Source organism: Boleophthalmus pectinirostris, unplaced genomic scaffold, assembly GCF_026225935.1.
Source record: "Boleophthalmus pectinirostris isolate CB_2022bp ecotype Guang Dong unplaced genomic scaffold, ASM2622593v1 HiC_scaffold_11, whole genome shotgun sequence".
NCBI classification, from domain to species: Eukaryota; Metazoa; Chordata; class Actinopteri; order Gobiiformes; family Gobiidae; genus Boleophthalmus; species Boleophthalmus pectinirostris.
This window is the reverse complement of record NW_026570994.1, coordinates 158,018-177,574: the sequence shown is the minus strand read 5'-3', so window position 1 is coordinate 177,574 and position 19,557 is coordinate 158,018. Positions and strand designations below refer to the sequence as shown.

General features: G+C 39.9%; 1 protein-coding gene across 2 annotated transcripts in view; it reads left to right on the top strand.

Annotated features, from left to right (window-relative positions):
• Window positions 1-18,816, top strand: part of als2b (alsin Rho guanine nucleotide exchange factor ALS2 b) — a 28,788-nt gene extending 9,972 nt beyond the window's left edge. For both annotated transcript variants that reach the window (XM_020941785.2, XM_020941784.2), the window contains exons 18-34: window positions 3,295-3,476; window positions 3,568-3,633; window positions 4,108-4,206; window positions 4,299-4,463; window positions 6,072-6,183; window positions 6,258-6,335; window positions 7,005-7,138; window positions 7,899-8,063; window positions 8,291-8,408; window positions 11,389-11,546; window positions 11,636-11,746; window positions 14,950-15,126; window positions 15,209-15,266; window positions 17,358-17,419; window positions 17,487-17,636; window positions 18,082-18,178; window positions 18,249-18,816. In XM_020941785.2, the coding sequence (XP_020797444.2) occupies window positions 3,295-3,476; window positions 3,568-3,633; window positions 4,108-4,206; window positions 4,299-4,463; window positions 6,072-6,183; window positions 6,258-6,335; window positions 7,005-7,138; window positions 7,899-8,063; window positions 8,291-8,408; window positions 11,389-11,546; window positions 11,636-11,746; window positions 14,950-15,126; window positions 15,209-15,266; window positions 17,358-17,419; window positions 17,487-17,636; window positions 18,082-18,178; window positions 18,249-18,287 (1,971 nt within the window). In that variant the 3' untranslated portion in view covers window positions 18,288-18,816. The remainder of the gene's footprint in view (window positions 1-3,294; window positions 3,477-3,567; window positions 3,634-4,107; window positions 4,207-4,298; window positions 4,464-6,071; window positions 6,184-6,257; window positions 6,336-7,004; window positions 7,139-7,898; window positions 8,064-8,290; window positions 8,409-11,388; window positions 11,547-11,635; window positions 11,747-14,949; window positions 15,127-15,208; window positions 15,267-17,357; window positions 17,420-17,486; window positions 17,637-18,081; window positions 18,179-18,248) is intronic.
• Window positions 18,817-19,557: the final 741 nt, after the last annotated feature.

The following is a 19,557-nucleotide window of genomic DNA, read 5'->3' as shown; positions in this document are numbered from 1 at the left end:
TTGTCTCGTCTCCATTCATGAATCTCACATAGACTGGATTATTCCCAATGAACCACGTGTTGTCGTAAATACATACACTGTATTGACTTGGCTGGTACAGATCTCATTTTGTATTTCAGAAATTGACACTTCAGTACATAAATTATCTTGAGATATTCTCCTCATTTCTAATTTACCATTTGACACTGGAATGAAATTGTAGTGTGATCTAGTACTATTCAGTCTTTGTCTTGCTATAGCGCTCTTCTAGTTTGGAAGTAAGTTTGTGGTTTGTAATGTATTTAGAGATTATAAAGAAGAACTTCACATTCTTTATGTTTTGTGAAGCCCACTCAAACATATGGGGTGCGGTATTTGATTGCTGTCAGTTGTCTGCAGACTGGGTCTTGCAGCCGAGCGTTTTACTGTGCCACCAAAACCATCACAAGCAATGTACCACAAATAATCTCCAAATGCCTTTCCTTATAACAAGCAAACAGTGTTTAAGGCTATTAAAGGTAATTGAACCTTTCTGCAGGTGGAAAAGTACCTAAACTTCACCAAAAATGACCCATGAGAGATCATTTTCAAAAATTCCATTTGAAATGAAGGAATTTAATAGTAGATATTTTTATTACTTTAAACAAAGGGTCTCCAACCTATAGCTCGAGAGCTACTGGTAGCTCTCTACCCCCTTCCACGTAGCTCGCCAAGGGATTTCTGAATTACAAGTATTATGCTGAATAAGTCAAATTTAATTATTTAAATGCCCATTACCATTGTACATGTATCATTTTGATGCCTAAATTTGTGCACTAATAAATGAATAATGGTTTGTTTTATAGGCATCTAAATATACCTCATCTAAGGCTCGCTGTGGCTCTTATATATTTACTCAATTTCTTGTGACTGCTAAAATGAGTAGCTCTCTGTCATCTTTGTTTTAAAAAAGTAGCTCTCCGGAGGAAAAAGGTTGGAGACCCCTGCTTTAAACTAATCAGAATATGTCAAAGTTTCTCTGGTAAAAAATTGATCAACATCTAACTGTGCCCACCGAGGGTCCAAAGAAGGGGCCAAAAAGATCACATTTAGTTTGTGACCATATTTGGGACTCTACACTATCCACAAAGCTCAGAAAAGTGTGAGATTGTTGTCAGAAATTGTCATTTTCTCAAATATTCAGGTTCAACAGTTAGTTTGTAAATATCTGCTTGGAGTAAAAAGATTTTGGACCTCAAAAATTTAAAAAATAAAATAAAATTGAGCGGCAACCAAATGTGAGATTTTGGGGGCCCACAGCGCCCCCCTTAATAAAGATACATAATATATGACCAAGAATCTACACTAATACAAATTTTCAGCTTCCTAGCTCTATTTTTTATGAAGTTCTGGTCTCTCAAACATGCGTATAAATTATGGTTTCAGAAAGAAAAAGTGACCATGGCCCCAAAATTTCAACGGGCCATAACTCAGAAACGACTCAAGGGATTGAGCTAAAATTTGAGATTCTTTCATTTGGTAATTTTAGAAATGTTTTGATTTTTTTTCAGCCAAATCTGAAATAGCTTATAGGGGAGGGCGACTGATTTCATATGGACTCCATCGAGGGCGGTGTCCAGTGTGTTAGAGCGAGTTTGGGGTGGGCTCTGGAGTCATGATTGATATCCAAGTGACAGCAACGACAATCCAACACGGTGCAGACAGGTGCACTGCAAATTGAAACAGAGCGGACATTTGGCACTCGGATCACACGTTTCCCTTTTCTCCAGACATGGCGGGACATCGCCATGACTGGCGGTGTCAGGTAGAGGTGGGGCTGAGAGGGGCTCCTCACGTACCACCCGTAGACGCCGTAGTGGCTGCGCTCGTCACGTAATAAGTTGCTTCTGACTCAATGGCGGCCGTTAGTCCAACCCGAAAATTTTTATGTCCTGGCCATAGTTGATCCTAAAGAGGCCGTTACAGACACGACTTTGACCCAAAAGGCCTATGTTTCACAAATATGCACTAAAATGCCAAAATAAGGCCAGTGATAGAGATACACTTCTATTTTCAACCCATTTATGCAGAGAATCAATAGAAAAAGTGTTTTTGGTGTTTAGTGGCCCTTTAAGTCATAATGAACAAATTCAATTTCTGACTAGAATGATTCAGGCTGGACTTTTTGCAGCTTTTTACCATGTTATTATGTTGTTCCCTCATCAAAAACAAGTGGGTCCTAGTTGAACCCTCATTAAGGGTTAGCAGCAGTACAATTCTGTCCAGTGCTCAGCCTACCAGCCTACGCATGCTTGTGCACGACAGTTTTCCACAATAAACAAAAGCAGGTTACAAAACAATACACTACAACTTCATAAAGCTGATGCAATGTGCAGTAGTTTCATTAGTGGAATGCATGCTGATCATGTTGAGGCCAATAACTCCACTGCATGCTGTCTGCATGTAATAATGCATTTAATAGAGGGTGAACAGCTTTTCAAAATGAAAACCTGGGACATCCTTGGTTTGGGTTGGTTGGTAATAAAATTGTTAAATGAGTGCGTAATTAAAGAAAATGCACTCTGCACTAATATGAGTCAGTATAGCCACATTTTCTTTTTATTCTTGACACTTTTAAGCAGCTTTTCTATATTTTACCTAAGCAAATGACAATTTATGTCTCTTTTTACTGATGGCACAGATCAGATTGGTCCAAAATCTGGGACATCTGGGACATTTCTTGTATAAAACTGGGACAACTTAATGGTTTTGTATAAATCTGCTGGGACAGGGAACACAGGGCTCAAAACTGGGACTGTCCCGGGTAAATAAGGACGTCTGGTCACACTACTTTAGTAGTCAGAGAATCCGGAAGTGCATGGTTAGTATGCTAGTTTCTATTAGCTTTAGTGTGATGCCAAAACTCTGCTCTGGGCTCTAAAAGCTGTGAAAAACTTGGTCTTATAAATTTATTATGGTGAGTAATTAGAATGCTCAGAATGTATGTCAGTGAGGAATAACTTTGGACCACTACAAGTTGTTTAAAATGAACATGTTCTGTTTTTCACGTTTTTATGACCCTAAAAATGAGGTACAGTGCCTGTTAAATATTGGATGAGGATTCAGTGTTAGGGTATTAAATAAGCAGCCTGAATCATTCTTAAAACTATTTGTTCCTGAATTATTAAGGCTAATTAGGTATAGTTAAAAAGTGTTACCTATAATTATAACCCTGTCATATTCTACAAGTTTTGGTTTCTCAACTACCTCAAAGCATTCATATAAAAACACTCAATTTATACCTTCATTTCAATATAATTTCTTTGCACTTGTCAGACAAAGTGGCTGCGTTCCATAAACCAGGCTGTGGAGCAGGCTCTGTGTGGAGGGGGGCAGGACTCCTCTGGGAGCTGGGAGCCCCCTGTCTCCAGGACGGCTACATACATGTTCTACAAGGAGGGGCGCTTAAAAGAGGCCACATATGAGGGTTGGTGGCTGGCAGGCAAACTCCACGGCAGGTACTGGACTTGAACTACTTTCACTTTTTACTATAACCCAGAATGATTATTGACCAGTGCAGTGATTACTGGCATTTTGCTGTTTTAAAAGGGGTGTTCTGAAATGGCCCGATGGAAGAATTTACTCAGGAGAATTCAGGAACGGTTTGGAGGAGGGGTGAGTACACTTATATTATACAAAGTTTATTATTTAACCATGTGTTTTTCTTTATAGAGGTTTGTGATGTATTGTAAAAATATAGATATATCCTTCTGATCATTTTTGCTTTAAAGGTGCAGTATTAGGGTGACCAGACGTCCCTATTCACCCGGGACAGTCCCAGTTTTGAGCCCTGTGTCCCCTGTCCCAGCAGTTTTACACAAAGTCACTGATTTGTCCCAGTTTTATACAAGAAATGTCCCAGATGTCCCTATTTTGGATCAATTTGATATCTGCCAACAGTGAAGAGGCATAAATTGTCTATTGTCTTTTTTTTTTTTTTGCTTTGGGTTTTTGTTTAGGTAAAATTACAGAAAAAATAAGTTGTACATTTGAAATACCAATTCAAATGTTTGTAAAAAAAATTTACAAATTTAATTTATATAGATTTCAGTTATTGTCATTTACTTCTCTCTCTCTCATTGGGAGCAGGTATGGAGAATATATCGCTCCAAATAAAACTCTTCATAAAAATGATTTCTACCAAGGCTACTGGAAGGATGGCAAGATGCATGGCTTGGGGACATACAGGTGAACTGCTTGAATGAATTCTTTAATATGATATTAACATGATACATTATATGATATGATATTAAAACAGCTGTCCTCTCTTGTTTTTACAGATATGCTAATGGAGAAGTGTATGAGGGCTCCTTTCAGAACGGGATGAGGCACGGCCACGGCATGCTCCGCACCGGCAAACTCAACACCTCCTCCCCCAGCGTCTTCATCGGACAGTGGGTCAATGACAAGAAGACAGGCTACGGAGTGTTTGATGATATCACCAAGTATGTAGCCCTTAAAGAATATTTGTTTGTACTAATACTTTTTTTTGTAGTTTAAATGGATACAGGTGCTATAAAATAAATACATTTTCTGATCTATGTTATAATGTATATTCCTTGTGTTCGTAATGTAGTTTTGTTGTGTTTTGTTTCATTCGCACGTCTCTATTTACCCGGGACAGTCAAGTTTTGAGCCTGTTTGTTGTTGTTTGATTAGGTAAAATACAGAAAAGCTGCTTAAAAATGACAAAAAGACAAAGAAAATGTGACTATACTGACTCCCATGTTAGATATGAATGGGCCGAGTGCAGAATGATGTTCCTTAATTACGCACTTGTTTCATAATTTTATTATTACAAGCCATCACAAACCGGGGGTGTTCCAGTTTTTGATTTTGAAAATGGGTTCCGATATGTAGACAGACTAATAGCAAAGAATTGAACATGTGTCAGTGAAACAAGCCAGAACTCCAGAGGCAACATTATAGCAGGGCTTAAAGCTCACAATGTTGTGAGTCAGTGTTACGTAATATAGGACCTTTTAAAGCCATATTTTTTAGTTGTGACACACTAGGGGAGGGCGATATCTCAATATTTTAAATATATTGAGATATTTTTTTAAACTCGATATGGATTCTGACAAATCGTATATATCGATATAATGCTTATATTCAATTCTTCTTCTTCTTCGTTCTTATTCTGACTTTTCTGTGCTCGCCCCCATGCGCCCCCGCCTCCCTGATTTTGCATACTTGTGTCTCATTCAGTTTTGTTTCTGTAAAACGTAAACACACGTGCACAAAACTGCATTAAACACATTATAACGTCAAACAGGCTGATGTGACACTATAATCGCTATGCTTTATTTGTTGTAAAGTTTAGTAATATAAAGTTTATTTATGCTGAAGATTTTAATCAATAATCTGCTGCAGTGTCACTTGTACAATAGTGTTTGGAAACGTTGGATTTGATCTATGCAGTGGATTGTGGGAAACCTCAGAGCTCCTTAAGCTGGTGAGGAACATTGGTCTGTTAAAATAATGAACCTCCCAAGTTTCCTCTGTTAAAGGAGCTCATGGTTATGGTTAACAGAGTTAATGCAAAAATTAGCTTGAGCTGAGTTGTTTTATTTATGAATGAAAAGAAGGCAATATGTATTCTTTCTTTTATTTTACAGTTAAATTATTATTTATGTAATCAGGGATTTTTTGTAATCTTAAATGTGGCAGAGGCACTTTGTTCCTATATGAACTGCCAAAAGACCTTGTGGGATTTGGCATATTTGTTTTTGCAGTAGTTTTGGGAGGTTATTTTTCCTGTACAGATATTGAGATATATATCATACATCGAGATATAGCAAAATATATCGAGATATATTTTTTGCTCCATATCGCCCACCCCTATGACACACTGCTGCACACCCCACTTCTGTCAGTAGAGAGACCATCAGACACCTAATCCAACTATTCAACTGTAAAGTGAATGACAAGAACATGCCCCTCATATGTATACTGTACATGATTATCTTTGTTTATATAATGTGAAATACCAGTGTAAAAGTCATTATGTAAATGGAAACAGTAAAGGTAATACTTGACAATTTGTTTTGCAGAGGGGAGAAGTACATGGGCCAGTGGCAGGAGCACCAGCGTCAGGGCACTGGGGTGGTGGTCACACAGTTCGGACTCTACTACGAAGGGGCGTTTAAGGACAACAAGATGATGGTGAAAGCGAGACAGGTTCTTGTACTGAAATTTAACACAAGAGGAACCATTCTGAAGGCGCTTTTTGGTTTCAGGGCACGGGGATCCTGGTGTCTGAGGATGATACAATGTTTGAAGGAGAATTCTCCGATGATTGGACCCTGAATGGAAAGGTATTGAATCTCATTTTTTAAAGATGCCCTGTGGAACTTTATGTCAGCAGCTTTTCTCCCTGAAGAGATTATTGGATAGAATGTAACACAGTATGGCTTTCAGCATGTCTATCTCTATGGAAACAAGGAGGTAAAATTAAGATCTATGTTCCAGGCAATGCAATAACACCTCCATGGAGACAGGCAGGTGGTGTCCTCTCCATAAAAAAACTTGCACAGTACACCTTTTAATTGTATTTTTTGTGTATACCATAATTGATTCTTGCAGTGCTGTACTACAGAACTCTTGTTTGTGTCTTGTCCCAGAACTTGCTAGAAGATTTTGTGAACCAGTCATCCAAAAATCATTGTGATAACCTTTTCAGTATTTTATTTTGAGAATTAAAGTAAGAAAATATTAACATAACATATAATCAGACTTGAAATTGTGTCACTTTTTTTTTAATCAACATTTAAGATTTAAACAAATAACTATACCTAATCTGATTTACCAGCCCTTATCAGAACTATCATCTGACTGACCACACAGTGTTAATATTTACACTCAAATCAATTCAGAATCATAGTGCACAGTTTATACAATGTTTTTAGTATTTGCCCATGCCTTTTAAAAATTGGGAACAATTTTGGTGGTGTGAAAAATATAATTCCTGTGTAAATCCTACATAGGGCGTTCTGACCATGACCAATGGAGACTACCTGGAGGCTTCTTTCCATGGAGAATGGGGCTCTGGCATCAAAGTTGCAGGATCCTACTACAAACCCCATCTGTTTGATACGGACAAGGACAAAACTGCCTCCATGTAAGTACTACTACTATTACTATTACTTCTACTATTTAAAGAGCCATTAAACCCATCCTGAAGCTATACTCCGCCCTTAAGCAAAATCAGAAAAATCCTCTAGAGTGGGTAGTGCCCGGTAGGTTGGGGGAACGGGTGTGGGTCCGGCTATGGAGCGATGTTTGACAGCCGACTGTCGCAGACCGGTGCGCTCCGGACTTTGAAACAGAGCGAACATTTGTGCTCGGTTCACACTGTTTCCCTTTTCTTCAGACATGGCGGGACATGGCGGTGGCCAACAGTGCCAGGGGTTGAGAGGGGCTCCTCACATACCGTCCATAGACCGCAGTGACTGCGCTTGTCGTGTCTGCACCTGACTCATTGGCGGCCATTAGTCCAACCCAGAAATTCAAATGTTCTGGCCGTAATTGACGGCTTTGACTCAAAAGTCCCATTTTTAACAAATATGCACTAAAATACCAAAATAAGACCAGAGATAGGCATACACTTCCATTTTAGACCCATTTACACAGATAATCAGTAAAAAAAAAGAAGTGATTTTGGTGTTACTACGATTTAACATCTTCTACTTGTCCTACTACTACTTAACTACCACTATTTCTACTATAATAGTAGTAACTGTGGTTAACAACTACTGTTATTATTACTACTACTACTTTACTACTTCACTACTTCAACTACAACTATTTAAATACTACTACAACTACCACTACTTTACTGATTTATGGATTTTACTTATGGAGTATGTTTTGTGTTGCAGGAAGCTGGGTCGTCTGTGTGTGTGTGCAGAGGATAAGTGGCAGGCCGTATTCCAGGAGTGTTGGACCGAGCTGGGCTGCTCTGGGCCGGGGCAGGGGGATACCACCAAGGCCTGGGACAACATTGCAGTGGCTCTGACCAGCGGCCAGCAGCAGCTTAAAGACAGGTGGGATCCTCTCACAAGTGGACACATGCTCCTTCTGAAATGTTGCTGAAACCGATTATATAGATTTCAGTTATTGTCTATTTGTGGGTGATATTGTCAGTGTTTTCTGAACTTAAAAGGTCAATCTGTCAGAAATCTGCTAAAATGAGTCTTGGTTGATAAAACTGTAAAATTGATCAATCTTTTTTTGGTGATTTTTTCCTGACTGTATATTCTTGTGTGGTCAGTCCGCAGACACTGTCCCGAAGCCAGAGCAGAACCCTGGAGAGCCTGGAGTTCATCCCTCATCATCAGGGTCCTATGACCATGGAGCGCTACCAGGCCATTCATCAGTATCTCATCAAGGTAACATCAAGTCCTCTGGGTAGAAGCTTATTATGCAGAAAACCTGTCTGTTCTGTAGTTGAGGTCTGTACAAACATGTTCTGAAATGTGTGGGATTCATTAGTTCAGCAGTTCACATTTCAGTCTTCTCTCGAACGGTCCTGAACGTGTTTAAAATCTTCCCTGTGAACTAAATCAAACCATATCTTAGTATTTGTAGAAAAATTGCATTGTATTGATACTTTGCAGCTGATGTCATCAACATTCTTTGGGGGTGTGAGATTAATAGAAAGCTGTTTAGGGTGACCAGACATCCCTGTTTCTCCGGGAAGGTCCCAGTTTTGAGCCCTGTGTCCCCTGTCCCAGCAGATTTACCTTATTTTCCAGGCTATTAGGCCTGCTCTTAAGCCTCTAACCCTATCAAAAAACGACCCCACGCCCCGCAATCCAGAGTGTCCTATACACGAATCCACTCGGGTGTCCTAGCACGACTTCAGTAGACTACAAAGCCGCACCACCCGCAGCACACACAAACACACATGGAGCAGACAGCGACCACACAGTGAAAAATACCCACAGCCACACTCATCACTCCACGCCGACGAGGAACGGAACGGAGGAACGAACTGAAAAAGCGAGTCTAATGTGCCACTTCTAGACACAACTGAACAACTGAGTCACTGCGAACACGCCGACAATTCAGAGGTCCCAGACAGCACCCTCCCTACACGCCACAACTGAACAAAGCCCAGAGTCACCGTGAACGCCACAAACAAAGTCCCACTGACCCATCCAACTGTTTTGTTTCCTTTAAAGTCCAGTGTGGTTTATTTGTGAAAAAAGTTTGAAAATAGATCATTTAATGACAGTGCGTCTTATAATCCAGAGTGCCTAATAGCCCGGAAAATATGGTATGTAAAACCAGTGATTTGTCCCAGTTTTATACAAGAAATGTCCCAGGTGTCCCTATTTTGGACCAATCTGATCCCTGCCAACAGTAAAGAGAGACATAAATTGTAATTTGTTTAAGTAAAATACATAAAAGCTGATTTAAAATGACAATAACACAGAAAATGTGACCATACTGACTCACATATAACTTTTTAATAAGTCATGAATTGTGCAGAACAGTTTTCCTTAATTACGCATTCTTTTCACAATTTTATTATTACCAACCACAAACCGAGAGTGCCCCAGTTTTTGGTTTTGAAATTCCGGTCACCCTAGCTCTGTTAGAAGATCGGTTGCTCAAGTTAGACTTTAATCTGAGCTTTATTTTAGTACAACCTGACCAGAAATAGTTGACTTGGTTGGAACTACAACACTGCTTATCACACTTACATATTCATATTGCATCTGATACATAACTTTACATTTATTTAGTTACGGCACAACTGTTCATATACTCTATATCTTTTGCTCATTTATATATGTCATACATATTTATATTTTTTATAGCACACCCCGTATATTTGTTCAAAGTATATATTATTTACAGTAGGGATGGGCATGATTAATCGATAATTGATCATTAAGAATTTCATCGATTACGTTCATTTTAATCGACAAACCGAATGTAGGTTGCTGTGCGTAGCATGACCAAACAGGGGTCCGTACATGTAGCTCTTTGCACTCAGAAGGAGCAAGCAAACACAACAGTAGGTCAGCCTGCAGCGTGCCAAAGCACAAATGTGTATTTAACAATGATTTGTACAAGAAATTCCATGCTTTCTGTTGCGTTCGGGACAAGTGGGAGTCCTTGTGCACAGTGTACAAAGCAGGAACATATGTTTCGGTGTCCAGTGGGAAAAAGCTTTACCAGGTGAGAGTCGCGCAATGTCGATGACGAGTCCCAACCTCCTACCCCCCATACAGTGTCCTGGTTTTGACAAACGCAAATCTGGTCACACTAACCTGTATTCTACTGAATCATGTCTTTTAATCCGACAGAAATTGACCGCATCAGCGACACGAGCTGTATTTTTATCTTCGCTGAGTTTATGCAAATTAGCGATGCGGTTTTAAGTTTTGTTTCTGGGGGAGTTGCGCAAAACTGAATTAAACACATTATAATGTCAAACAGCTGATGTGGCTCTAGAGTCGTTACGGTTTATATGTCGTAAAGTTGAATTTATTTATGCAGATTAGTAGTGCAGATAGTAATAATAATGATGATCATTTTAATATAAAAACGTTAATGATTAATCGATAATCGATCGTTAATTCTTCCGACGATCGATTAAGAAAATTTCATCGAATGCCCATCCCTAATTTACAGTACATCTGCTTATATCCCCCCATGTATATTACACCTAACTCCCTCTTGTTCATGCTGCCATATTTATTTGTATATATTCACTACAATCCGCACTGTAATGTACTGTATATTGTCAATATTGTGTATACTCCACATTCTGTATATATCACACTTGCTGCTCCTTGCACTTCTGATTAGGTGCTAAACCACATTTCGTTACCTTGTATTTATACATGTGTAATGACAATAAAGTCTTATCTAGTCTAATCTAAAAACATGTGAGTTGAATTGTGCACTCACACATACAATTACTGTCAGCAACTTTTCAGTTACCACTAGTTACTCTCATCTTTTTTGACAAAAGTCAAACACGACCATGAACACACATATTGATCAGTGGCACCTGACAATGTAAAAATAATAAAATCCATTTTATATTTCTTCTTGAGTTTTCAGACTATATTAAAAGATTGTATACATTTTTGGTAATGTGTGCAAAGTGCATTACATCACCATGGTATCTATTGAACTTTCTGCCAATAGAAATACATGTAAAACACCCCCAGCATGATGTTAGTGAAAAAGTGTCAGTACAACACATTGTCTTTATCTCGGTCACCTGTTTGGTTTAGATTTTGGCTTTTATAGGATATCTTTTTCAGTCTTGTTTTGTCAAAATGTTATATTAAAAACATCACAGAAATATATTTCATTTCTACGATCCATATCCCCCTGTTGTGTTAGGCGTGTGAGACGCCCCTGCACCCTTTGGGCCGGCTGCTCGAGGCCCTGGTGGCCGTCTACAGAATGACATACGTGGGAGTGGGAGCCAACAGAAGACTCCTGCGCCAAGCTGTGAACGAGATCAAGTCCTACCTCAACCAGATCTTCACTATAGTCAGGTAAAGATTATCATGATTCAAAATTGTATGTAAAAAATCTCACAAAAACATGAGCACTATATTCAGTAAGATTTTGAAATGGATTGCAGGTTTCTTTTCCCTGATTTACCGGAGGAGGGAGGTCAGATCCCAGTGCCCAGCAGCAAGGCCACAGAAAAGGAGGAGGGCTCAGAGGGTCTGCTGGAGTCTCCAAAGCCTGTGTGTGTATCTGTCCATGTTTATTTCCTCGGAGACTAAAATGAAAACATGTTAAAATATTAAATAAGTGTGGGGTTGTAATGATAAATGGATATAATCTGGGCGCGCCTCTGGCTCCATCGCCTCGCTATTTAGACAAAAATGTTTGTATGCATCTACTCTACATGATCCTGGTTTGTTCTTTATACAGTCTATGGTTGTAACACAGAAATCCACAATTTGTCATAATATTGCTATGTCATAATATTACTAAAACATTTACAATATTTTATTATTACTAATATGTTATCAACCACCCGAGGAGGAGGCCGAGGCTGGGGACTCGGAGGCGGACTCATCCGTCACCCTGGCTGAAGTCACTGAGGTGGTTGGAAAGCTCCTTGGTGGCAAGGCTCCGGGGTTGGATGAGATCCGTCCTGAGTACCTGAAGTCTCTGGATGTTGTGGGGCTGTCTTGGCTGACATGCCTCTTCAACATCGCGTGGTGGTCGGGGACAGTACCTCTGGACTGGCAAACCGGGGTGGTGGTCCCTCTGTATAAGAAGGGGGACCGGAGGGTGTGTTCCAACTATAGGGGGATCACACTCCTCAGCCTTCCCAGTAAGGTCTATGCCAGGGTACTGGAGAGGAGAATCCGGCCGATAGTCGAACCTCAGATCCAGGAAGAGCAGTGTGGTTTTCGTCCTGGCCGTGGAACGCTGGACCAGCTCTACACTCTCCATAGGGTGCTCGAGAGTTCATGGGAGTTTGCCCAACCAGTCCACATGTGCTTTGTGGATCTGGAGAAGGCATTCGACCGTGTCCCTCGTGGTGTCCTGTGGGGGGTGCTCTGGGAGTATGGGGTTCGGGGCCCTTTGCTAAGGGCTGTCCGGTCCCTGTATGACCGGAGCAGGAGCTGTGTTCGCATTGCCGGCAGTAAGTCAGACCTGTTCCCGGTGCATGTTGGCCAGGGCTGCCCTTTGTCACCGGTTCTGTTCATTGTATTTATGGACAGAATTTCTAGGCGCAGTCAGGGGCCACAGGATCTCATCTCTGCTGTTTGCGGATGATGTTGTCCTGTTGGCTTCATCGAACCAGGACCTGCAATGTGCACTGGGGCGGTTTGCAGCCGAGTGTGAAGCGGCTGGGATGAAGATCAGCTCTTCTAAGTCTGAGGCCATGGTTCTCGACCGGAAAAAGGTGGCTTGCCCTCTCCGGGTGGGTGGGGAGTCTTTGCCTCAAGTGGAGGAGTTCAAGTATCTCGGGGTCTTGTTCACGAGTGAGGGAAGGACGGAACGGGAGATTGACAGGCGGATCGGTGCAGCTTCGGCAGTGATGCGGTCGCTGTATCGGACCGTTGTGGTGAAGAGGGAGCTGAGCCGAAAGGCGAAGCTCTCGATTTACCGGTCAGTCTTCGTTCCTACTCTCACCTATGGTCATGAGCTCTGGGTAGTGACCAAAAGGACGAGATCGCGGATACAAGCGCTTGAAATGGGTTTCCTCCGTAGGGTGGCTGGGCGCTCCCTTAGAGATAGGGTGAGGAGCTCAGTCACACGGGAGGAGCTCGGAGTAGAGCCGCTGCTCCTCCACGTCGAGAGGAGCCAGTTGAGGTGGCTCGGGCATCTGTTCCGGATGCCTCCTGGGCGCCTCCCTTGGGAGGTGTTCTGGGCATGTCCCACCGGGAGGAGGCCCCGGGGAAGACCCAGGACACGCTGGAGGGACTATGTCTCTCGGCTGGCCTGGAAACGCCTCGGGGTCCCCCCGGAGGAGCTGGAGGACGTGTCTGGGGTGAAGGAAGTCTGGGAGTCCCTGCTTAGGCTGCTGCCCCCACGACCCGGCCCCGGATAAGCGGACGAAAATGGATGGATGGATGGATGTTATCAATAACTCTTATCTCTGAACATGGGATTCTTCAAGTGTATATGCAGCTATATAATTTTGCAGCAATAGCTTGAACCGTTGCTGACTTCAAGGTGCATTGTGTAACTTTTCTGGTGGAGAACATCATCTCCATGGAGATGTTATTTCTTTGTCTGAAATTTTTGACAGTAGGGTACTGTACTATTATCTTATGCCCTATTTGTTTTACCTTTGGACCTTTGGTGATTTGTAATAATTGCGGAGGATGCCTGATATCTTAATCCCGTGCGATGTCTGTAAATATTTACTGTAAAGTAAAAATACTGCCGCAAATGATCTATTATATTTCACCAAACACAGACATCTGGTGATAATACTAGTCCTGTGCCAATCTGCATCTCAGTGTTTGTTGTAATTGCGTGCCTTTTCTATCTTTTTCTTTTCTTTCAACGTTCTTTCAATCTCTGTGCCAGTGTCAGTAAAATAGAGTAATTTATGGACTTTGTTTATCCTGTGCAAATGTGCTGCAAGTAATACAGAAATGAAGCGGTAATTTGCAAATTACCAGACGTCCACAGGTTGTATTTATCCCACCTGAATAGGGCTATAGTGTAGCCTGATTCATCAGTCAGCGTTAGGATTCGTTCGCTCGACAGTAGGCGAGTACTTTTTTCATTTAACCAATCCTTGCTATTTGGTCGTGATGTATGTAATGTGCCGCTAACGGGGCTAACTGGTATATCAAGCTTTTCCCAAAATCCGTAGGAAGAAGGGCAATAACGTCTTTCCCGTTGATAAAATTCACCAAACATTCTCTTTGTTCCGGCTTTAAATTCTCGATCTTTGTTGATTGGCACTTCCGGGGTTCTTGCGAACCATCTAATGTATTTCAAATCCTGACCTAGTCGCTGGAGAGAAATTTAATTTGTCCCAGTCCCAGATGAAATAGCCAGCTATAGAGACTAAACCATACCAAATTATAAGTCAGATCTGTAGACCCCACAGAATGACTGTTTTTCTAAGTATTTTTGATCTATAAAGCCACCTGTAGTTAAGGTGATAATAAATGTTAAGTAGAGCTGTTTAATGTCCAACAGTCCAAGCAGAGCAATGACATATCCATGGAAACAAGCTGGTGATGATAATGTGTACAGTAATATATAATAATGTATAATGGATGAATGAAATCTGAAATATGGGACCAGCCTCTCAGAGCTGCAAAACAAATTTACCTACGGGTTCAAATAAAGCAACCTAACTCAAGCTAAAGTTACATGGTACCCATTTAAAATTTTCTACTTACAAATTCTGCTTTATTATTTTTTTATGGATTAATAATGAAAGCATTTATTTGCTTGTATGTACAGGCGTGTAGTGAGCTCATCCGGCCTCCTGCTGCCCGTTCTCCTGCCACGCCTGTACCCTCCGCTCTTCACCCTTTATGCTCTGGACAAGGAGAAGGAGGACGACGTGTACTGGGAGTGTGTGCTCCGACTCAATAAGCAGGCCGACCTGGCTCTGCTCGCCTTCCTGGGAGTGCAGCAGTATGTCTGTGGACTTCACTTCAAATCACTACTCATTTTGGATCCGTCTGTGAAATGTGAAATGTTTATGTTGTCATTTTAGGAAGTTTTGGCCGATGGTTACACCTGATTCCACAGCAGCTCTGGGACAGAGAACACAGGTAGGAATTAGATGTAGGCAATAACAGATACTAAAACATAAAATTACGAAAATGTCTAACAACTGTTTTAGTTAAAGGGCCCATATTACTCCATTTTCTTATCTATGTTATATATATTTTTTCTTCATTAAAAGCTTAGAGTTGAGTTTTATTTCATTCACACAAATCCTGCAGATTTACGCTGAGTTCTTCTGTCAAACTGAAAACACTTTGTTCCACCTTGTGATTTCAGCATTTTGAGCTTTGGAGGTGTAGACAGACAAAGGGGTGTGCAGAAATATTGATATATTGTATCGTTTAATGTGATGATACAGTATTGATATCGGGGACTACTGTATCGTTATATCACCAAGAGTATTTTTGGTGTGTTTTACAAAATTATTTTATTACAGCTACAGTTTTGTTGTTTGTTTAGAGGAAGGAAACTCATTTATGCGACACATTTGACATATTCACTCTTTGATGATTACAATGTTTGTGCTTCATATGAACTTTGCACAAGAAGTCGTTTAACAAAGACTTTTAGTATCACAGCCACGATTTAGCCTTTATTTTTTATTGACCCACATCGAAATGATTTGAAATATATCAAGACACAACAGATTCCAGGCACTCCAAAATAGTAGAAAAAGTTAACACATCGCACGAGGAAAAATATAATTAAAAGGCCTTTATTTGAATGGCCAAAGCCAACATGTTTCGACCTTAACTGGTCTTCATCAGGGCTTAAGAACAAAGCATGGGTGTGGCCTTCAAATAGAACACAACCAATAGCAAGGCTGGAGTAAATTGGAAAAAAAAATGTCTATGTTGGCCGCACTAAAAGGCATATGCGAGATCGTTTAGCTGAGCACAAATACGCGATCAGGGTTAAAAATCAAGATTACCCAATGGCTCGCCATTTTTGTGAGAATCATAATAGCAATGACACTCTGCTTCGTATTGAAGGTATTGAACATGTGAAACCACTGGCAAGAGGTGGAGACAGACTTCAAAAATTAAATCAAAGAGAAGCTTTCTGGATTCATAAACTGAGAGCATGTGAACATCCAGGTTTAAATGAGGACTTTGATCTGTCCTGTTTTTTATAATATTTTTTTATAATATAAGGTTTAATAATGTTCTTTTATTAATGTTGCATTTACAACCACTGTAGGCTGATAGGTTCTTTATGTATATTATTTGTTATTATTGATAATGATGGCAATAATAATAAAAAATATAAAATATTAATATGATAAAATAACACTAATATAATATAAATATTATAAAAAGAAATATATATATATATATATATATATATATATATATATATTTATGATCTAGACTATAAATATTAATTATTATTAATTTTATTTTTTATAAATTATTGGTAACAGTAATAATGGAAACATTATGGTTATGATGTTTGTTTGTTTGTTTTTGTTTAGTTTTTTGTTTTTTTTTGCCTCTACCATGTCCTGTCTTTGTGCACCTGTTTTGTCTGCCTCCAATTTACTCCAGCCTTGCTATTGGTTGATGTGTTCTATTTGAAGGCCACACCCATGCTTTGTTCTTAATCAAGCCCTGATGAAGACCAGTTAAGGTCGAAACATGTTGGCTTTGGCCATTCAAATAAAGGCCTTTTAATTATATATTTTTCCTCGTGCGATGTGTTAACTTTTTCTACTGTTTTGGAGTGCCTGGAATCCGTTGTGTCTTGAGTCTTGATCCTTTTTTCCAAGAGCACCCTCTATTTGCTCCTACTGATTGGAACACCTGCAGCAAACAGCCACATTTTTGTTCTTTCTGATTTGAAATATATATTGTATTGAATCGAAAGCTCACTGTCTCGAGATATGTATCGTATCGCGGCCTGTGTATTGAGGTATGTAGCCTATCAGCAACTTCTTAATGATACCCAGCTCTAGTAATAAACATGTGTGAATGAAACAAAACACAACTCCTGGTATGTTTTTGAGGAGGTAACAATATTCTTAAGTAAGTATTTACATAACTTAAAGCTCTGAAGAGTAAATTTTGTGTAATATTGTTTGTTATTGTTGATGTATGGTTATATCCTATCGAGACCAGCTGTGTGTTGTTTCTCAGGTCCTGTCCAACACCAAAGACGCATGCTTTGCTTCTGCAGTTGAAACCCTGCAGCAGATCAGGTACTGCTCCCAGAGCTCTACTCTCTTGATAGCTATTTTGTATTGATCACTGATTGTTTTGTTCCAGCACCACTTTCACCCCCTCAGACAAACTGCAGTTGATTCAGCTGACATTTGAGGAGATCACTCAAGAGGTGCAGGCTCTGCTCCAGCAGGACTTCCTCTGGTCCATGGACGAGCTGTTTCCAGTCTTCCTCTACGTGGTGCTGCGCGCTCGGTCTGTGGCATTTCTAGTGTTGCTATAGTTTCAGATTGAGCTAAAAGAAAAATCAGAATTTTTATGGTGGAATTGGCTATGTGATTTTCAGTTGGTCCCAAATTTACAGTTAATATCTCTGTAATTACTGGTCTTATCCACATGAAACAAAAACTGGTATAAAGTTAAACATCTTTTCTATTAAATTAAAATACAAAAGTGATTTTTTTTTTTTTTTTTTTTATTTTTTTTTTTTCACACAAAACTTCAGAAAGTGACATTTGTGCATCATAAGTTTGGATATTTCTTCCCAAAACAGTGAATAGTCCCTGCCCTCCATCTGAAATGATGATATCCTCAAATTCTAGAACATGAACCCAACCTATAATCTCTGCTATTATTTGTCATTCAAGTTTGTGAAAATTAATGTCTAAATTATAATGTCTGTTTATTATTGTTTCTTTAGAATCAGAAACCTGGGTTCAGAGGTCAGCCTGATTGAAGACTTGATGGACCCCTGCGTGCAACACGGAGAGCACGGGATCATGTTTACAACTCTTAAAGTAACACACACATTTTAGGTCTACAGCTCCCTATGACTTGTGTGTATATTTACTCAGTCTGTGTTTGCAGGCTTGTTACTACCAAATTCAACATGAGAAGATCACATAGACAACCCGCCCCCCTTTCTGAGCCAATCACACGGCTGATGCACCTTGCCTCAGTGGTGATGGGAGGGTAACGCAACCAATGAGAAACCAGACTGAACAGGCCGGATCACACCGCCTGCATCCATACAGTGCGGTGACCTTTGACCTTTGGACCAGTAGGCTGGTCAGGGAGGCGCATCGCTTCTGTCTGACAGTGCGCCCCCTAGTGGAGAACCAGACTGCTCGTAAACTGTGCTGTGAAAGACGGTGAACATTTGATTTAAATGTGAAATATGTATTGTTAAATTAACTAGGCTGATCCAAGTCTCCTCTTGTACAAATGGACCTGGTCAGAGGAGACACATCATATTGTACTTCTTTGAGACTAAAGCTGCTACTGTAACATGACCATGAGTATTGTTTTATATATTTCTGGTCCTTCAGTTTGTTCCCTTTTTCTTTTTGTCTCAAAGAAATATCCTGTCTTTTCACAATTTAATCTGTACACAACGGTTTCCTCACAAAAGAGAAATAAATTATTTTAACATTAATTAATACATGCACAGATTTTTTTTTTTTGTTATATTTGATTTTGGCTTTTCTGAGTTTTAACATGGAATTATATCAGTTGCAGGTGATTTAGTCCACAAATCTTCACAGATTTTTCTGTAACTTGGCCTTGTGGTGTTACCTGCTTAACTCCATGAAACTAGGTAAGTTTAATGCATTCAACATTCTAGGCAAATTAATAAGTAGGGTTGCACAATGTAGTGTAAAAGTATTCATATAGAAATTAGCCATAACGGCTAAATTAATGTAGACGGTATCACATTCCCAACAACGTGTTCTTCATCTAACTGAACTTTACTGATTTTGAAAATAAAATCGATTTTAGTCTGAATTTTTTTATAAGTTTTGGTGTAGTTTATTAAGTTCTAGTAAGTAGTTTAATAATTACACCAATGATTATGGCTCTTAAATTCTTTAATTTAACTGAATGTTTTGTGTCAGTATATTAAAATAAGACGATAATATAATTACCAGAATAAGAAAACATAATAATCATTTGGAGTAACTCTAAACTTCTTGTTGATACCATTCTTAACTTCACTTTCACACATCAACCTAAAATAAACTTGCCCATTAGGATAATCCTTCATCTAGGTCCTCCTGAGCAAGATCCCAACTCCAGATCTGGAGAAGGGTCCCTGTCCAGTGGTCCTACCTAGAGCTATTGGAGGAAAGGTCAGATGTTCATGGTGAACACAGTAGAGACCTGTCTATGCTGGCCC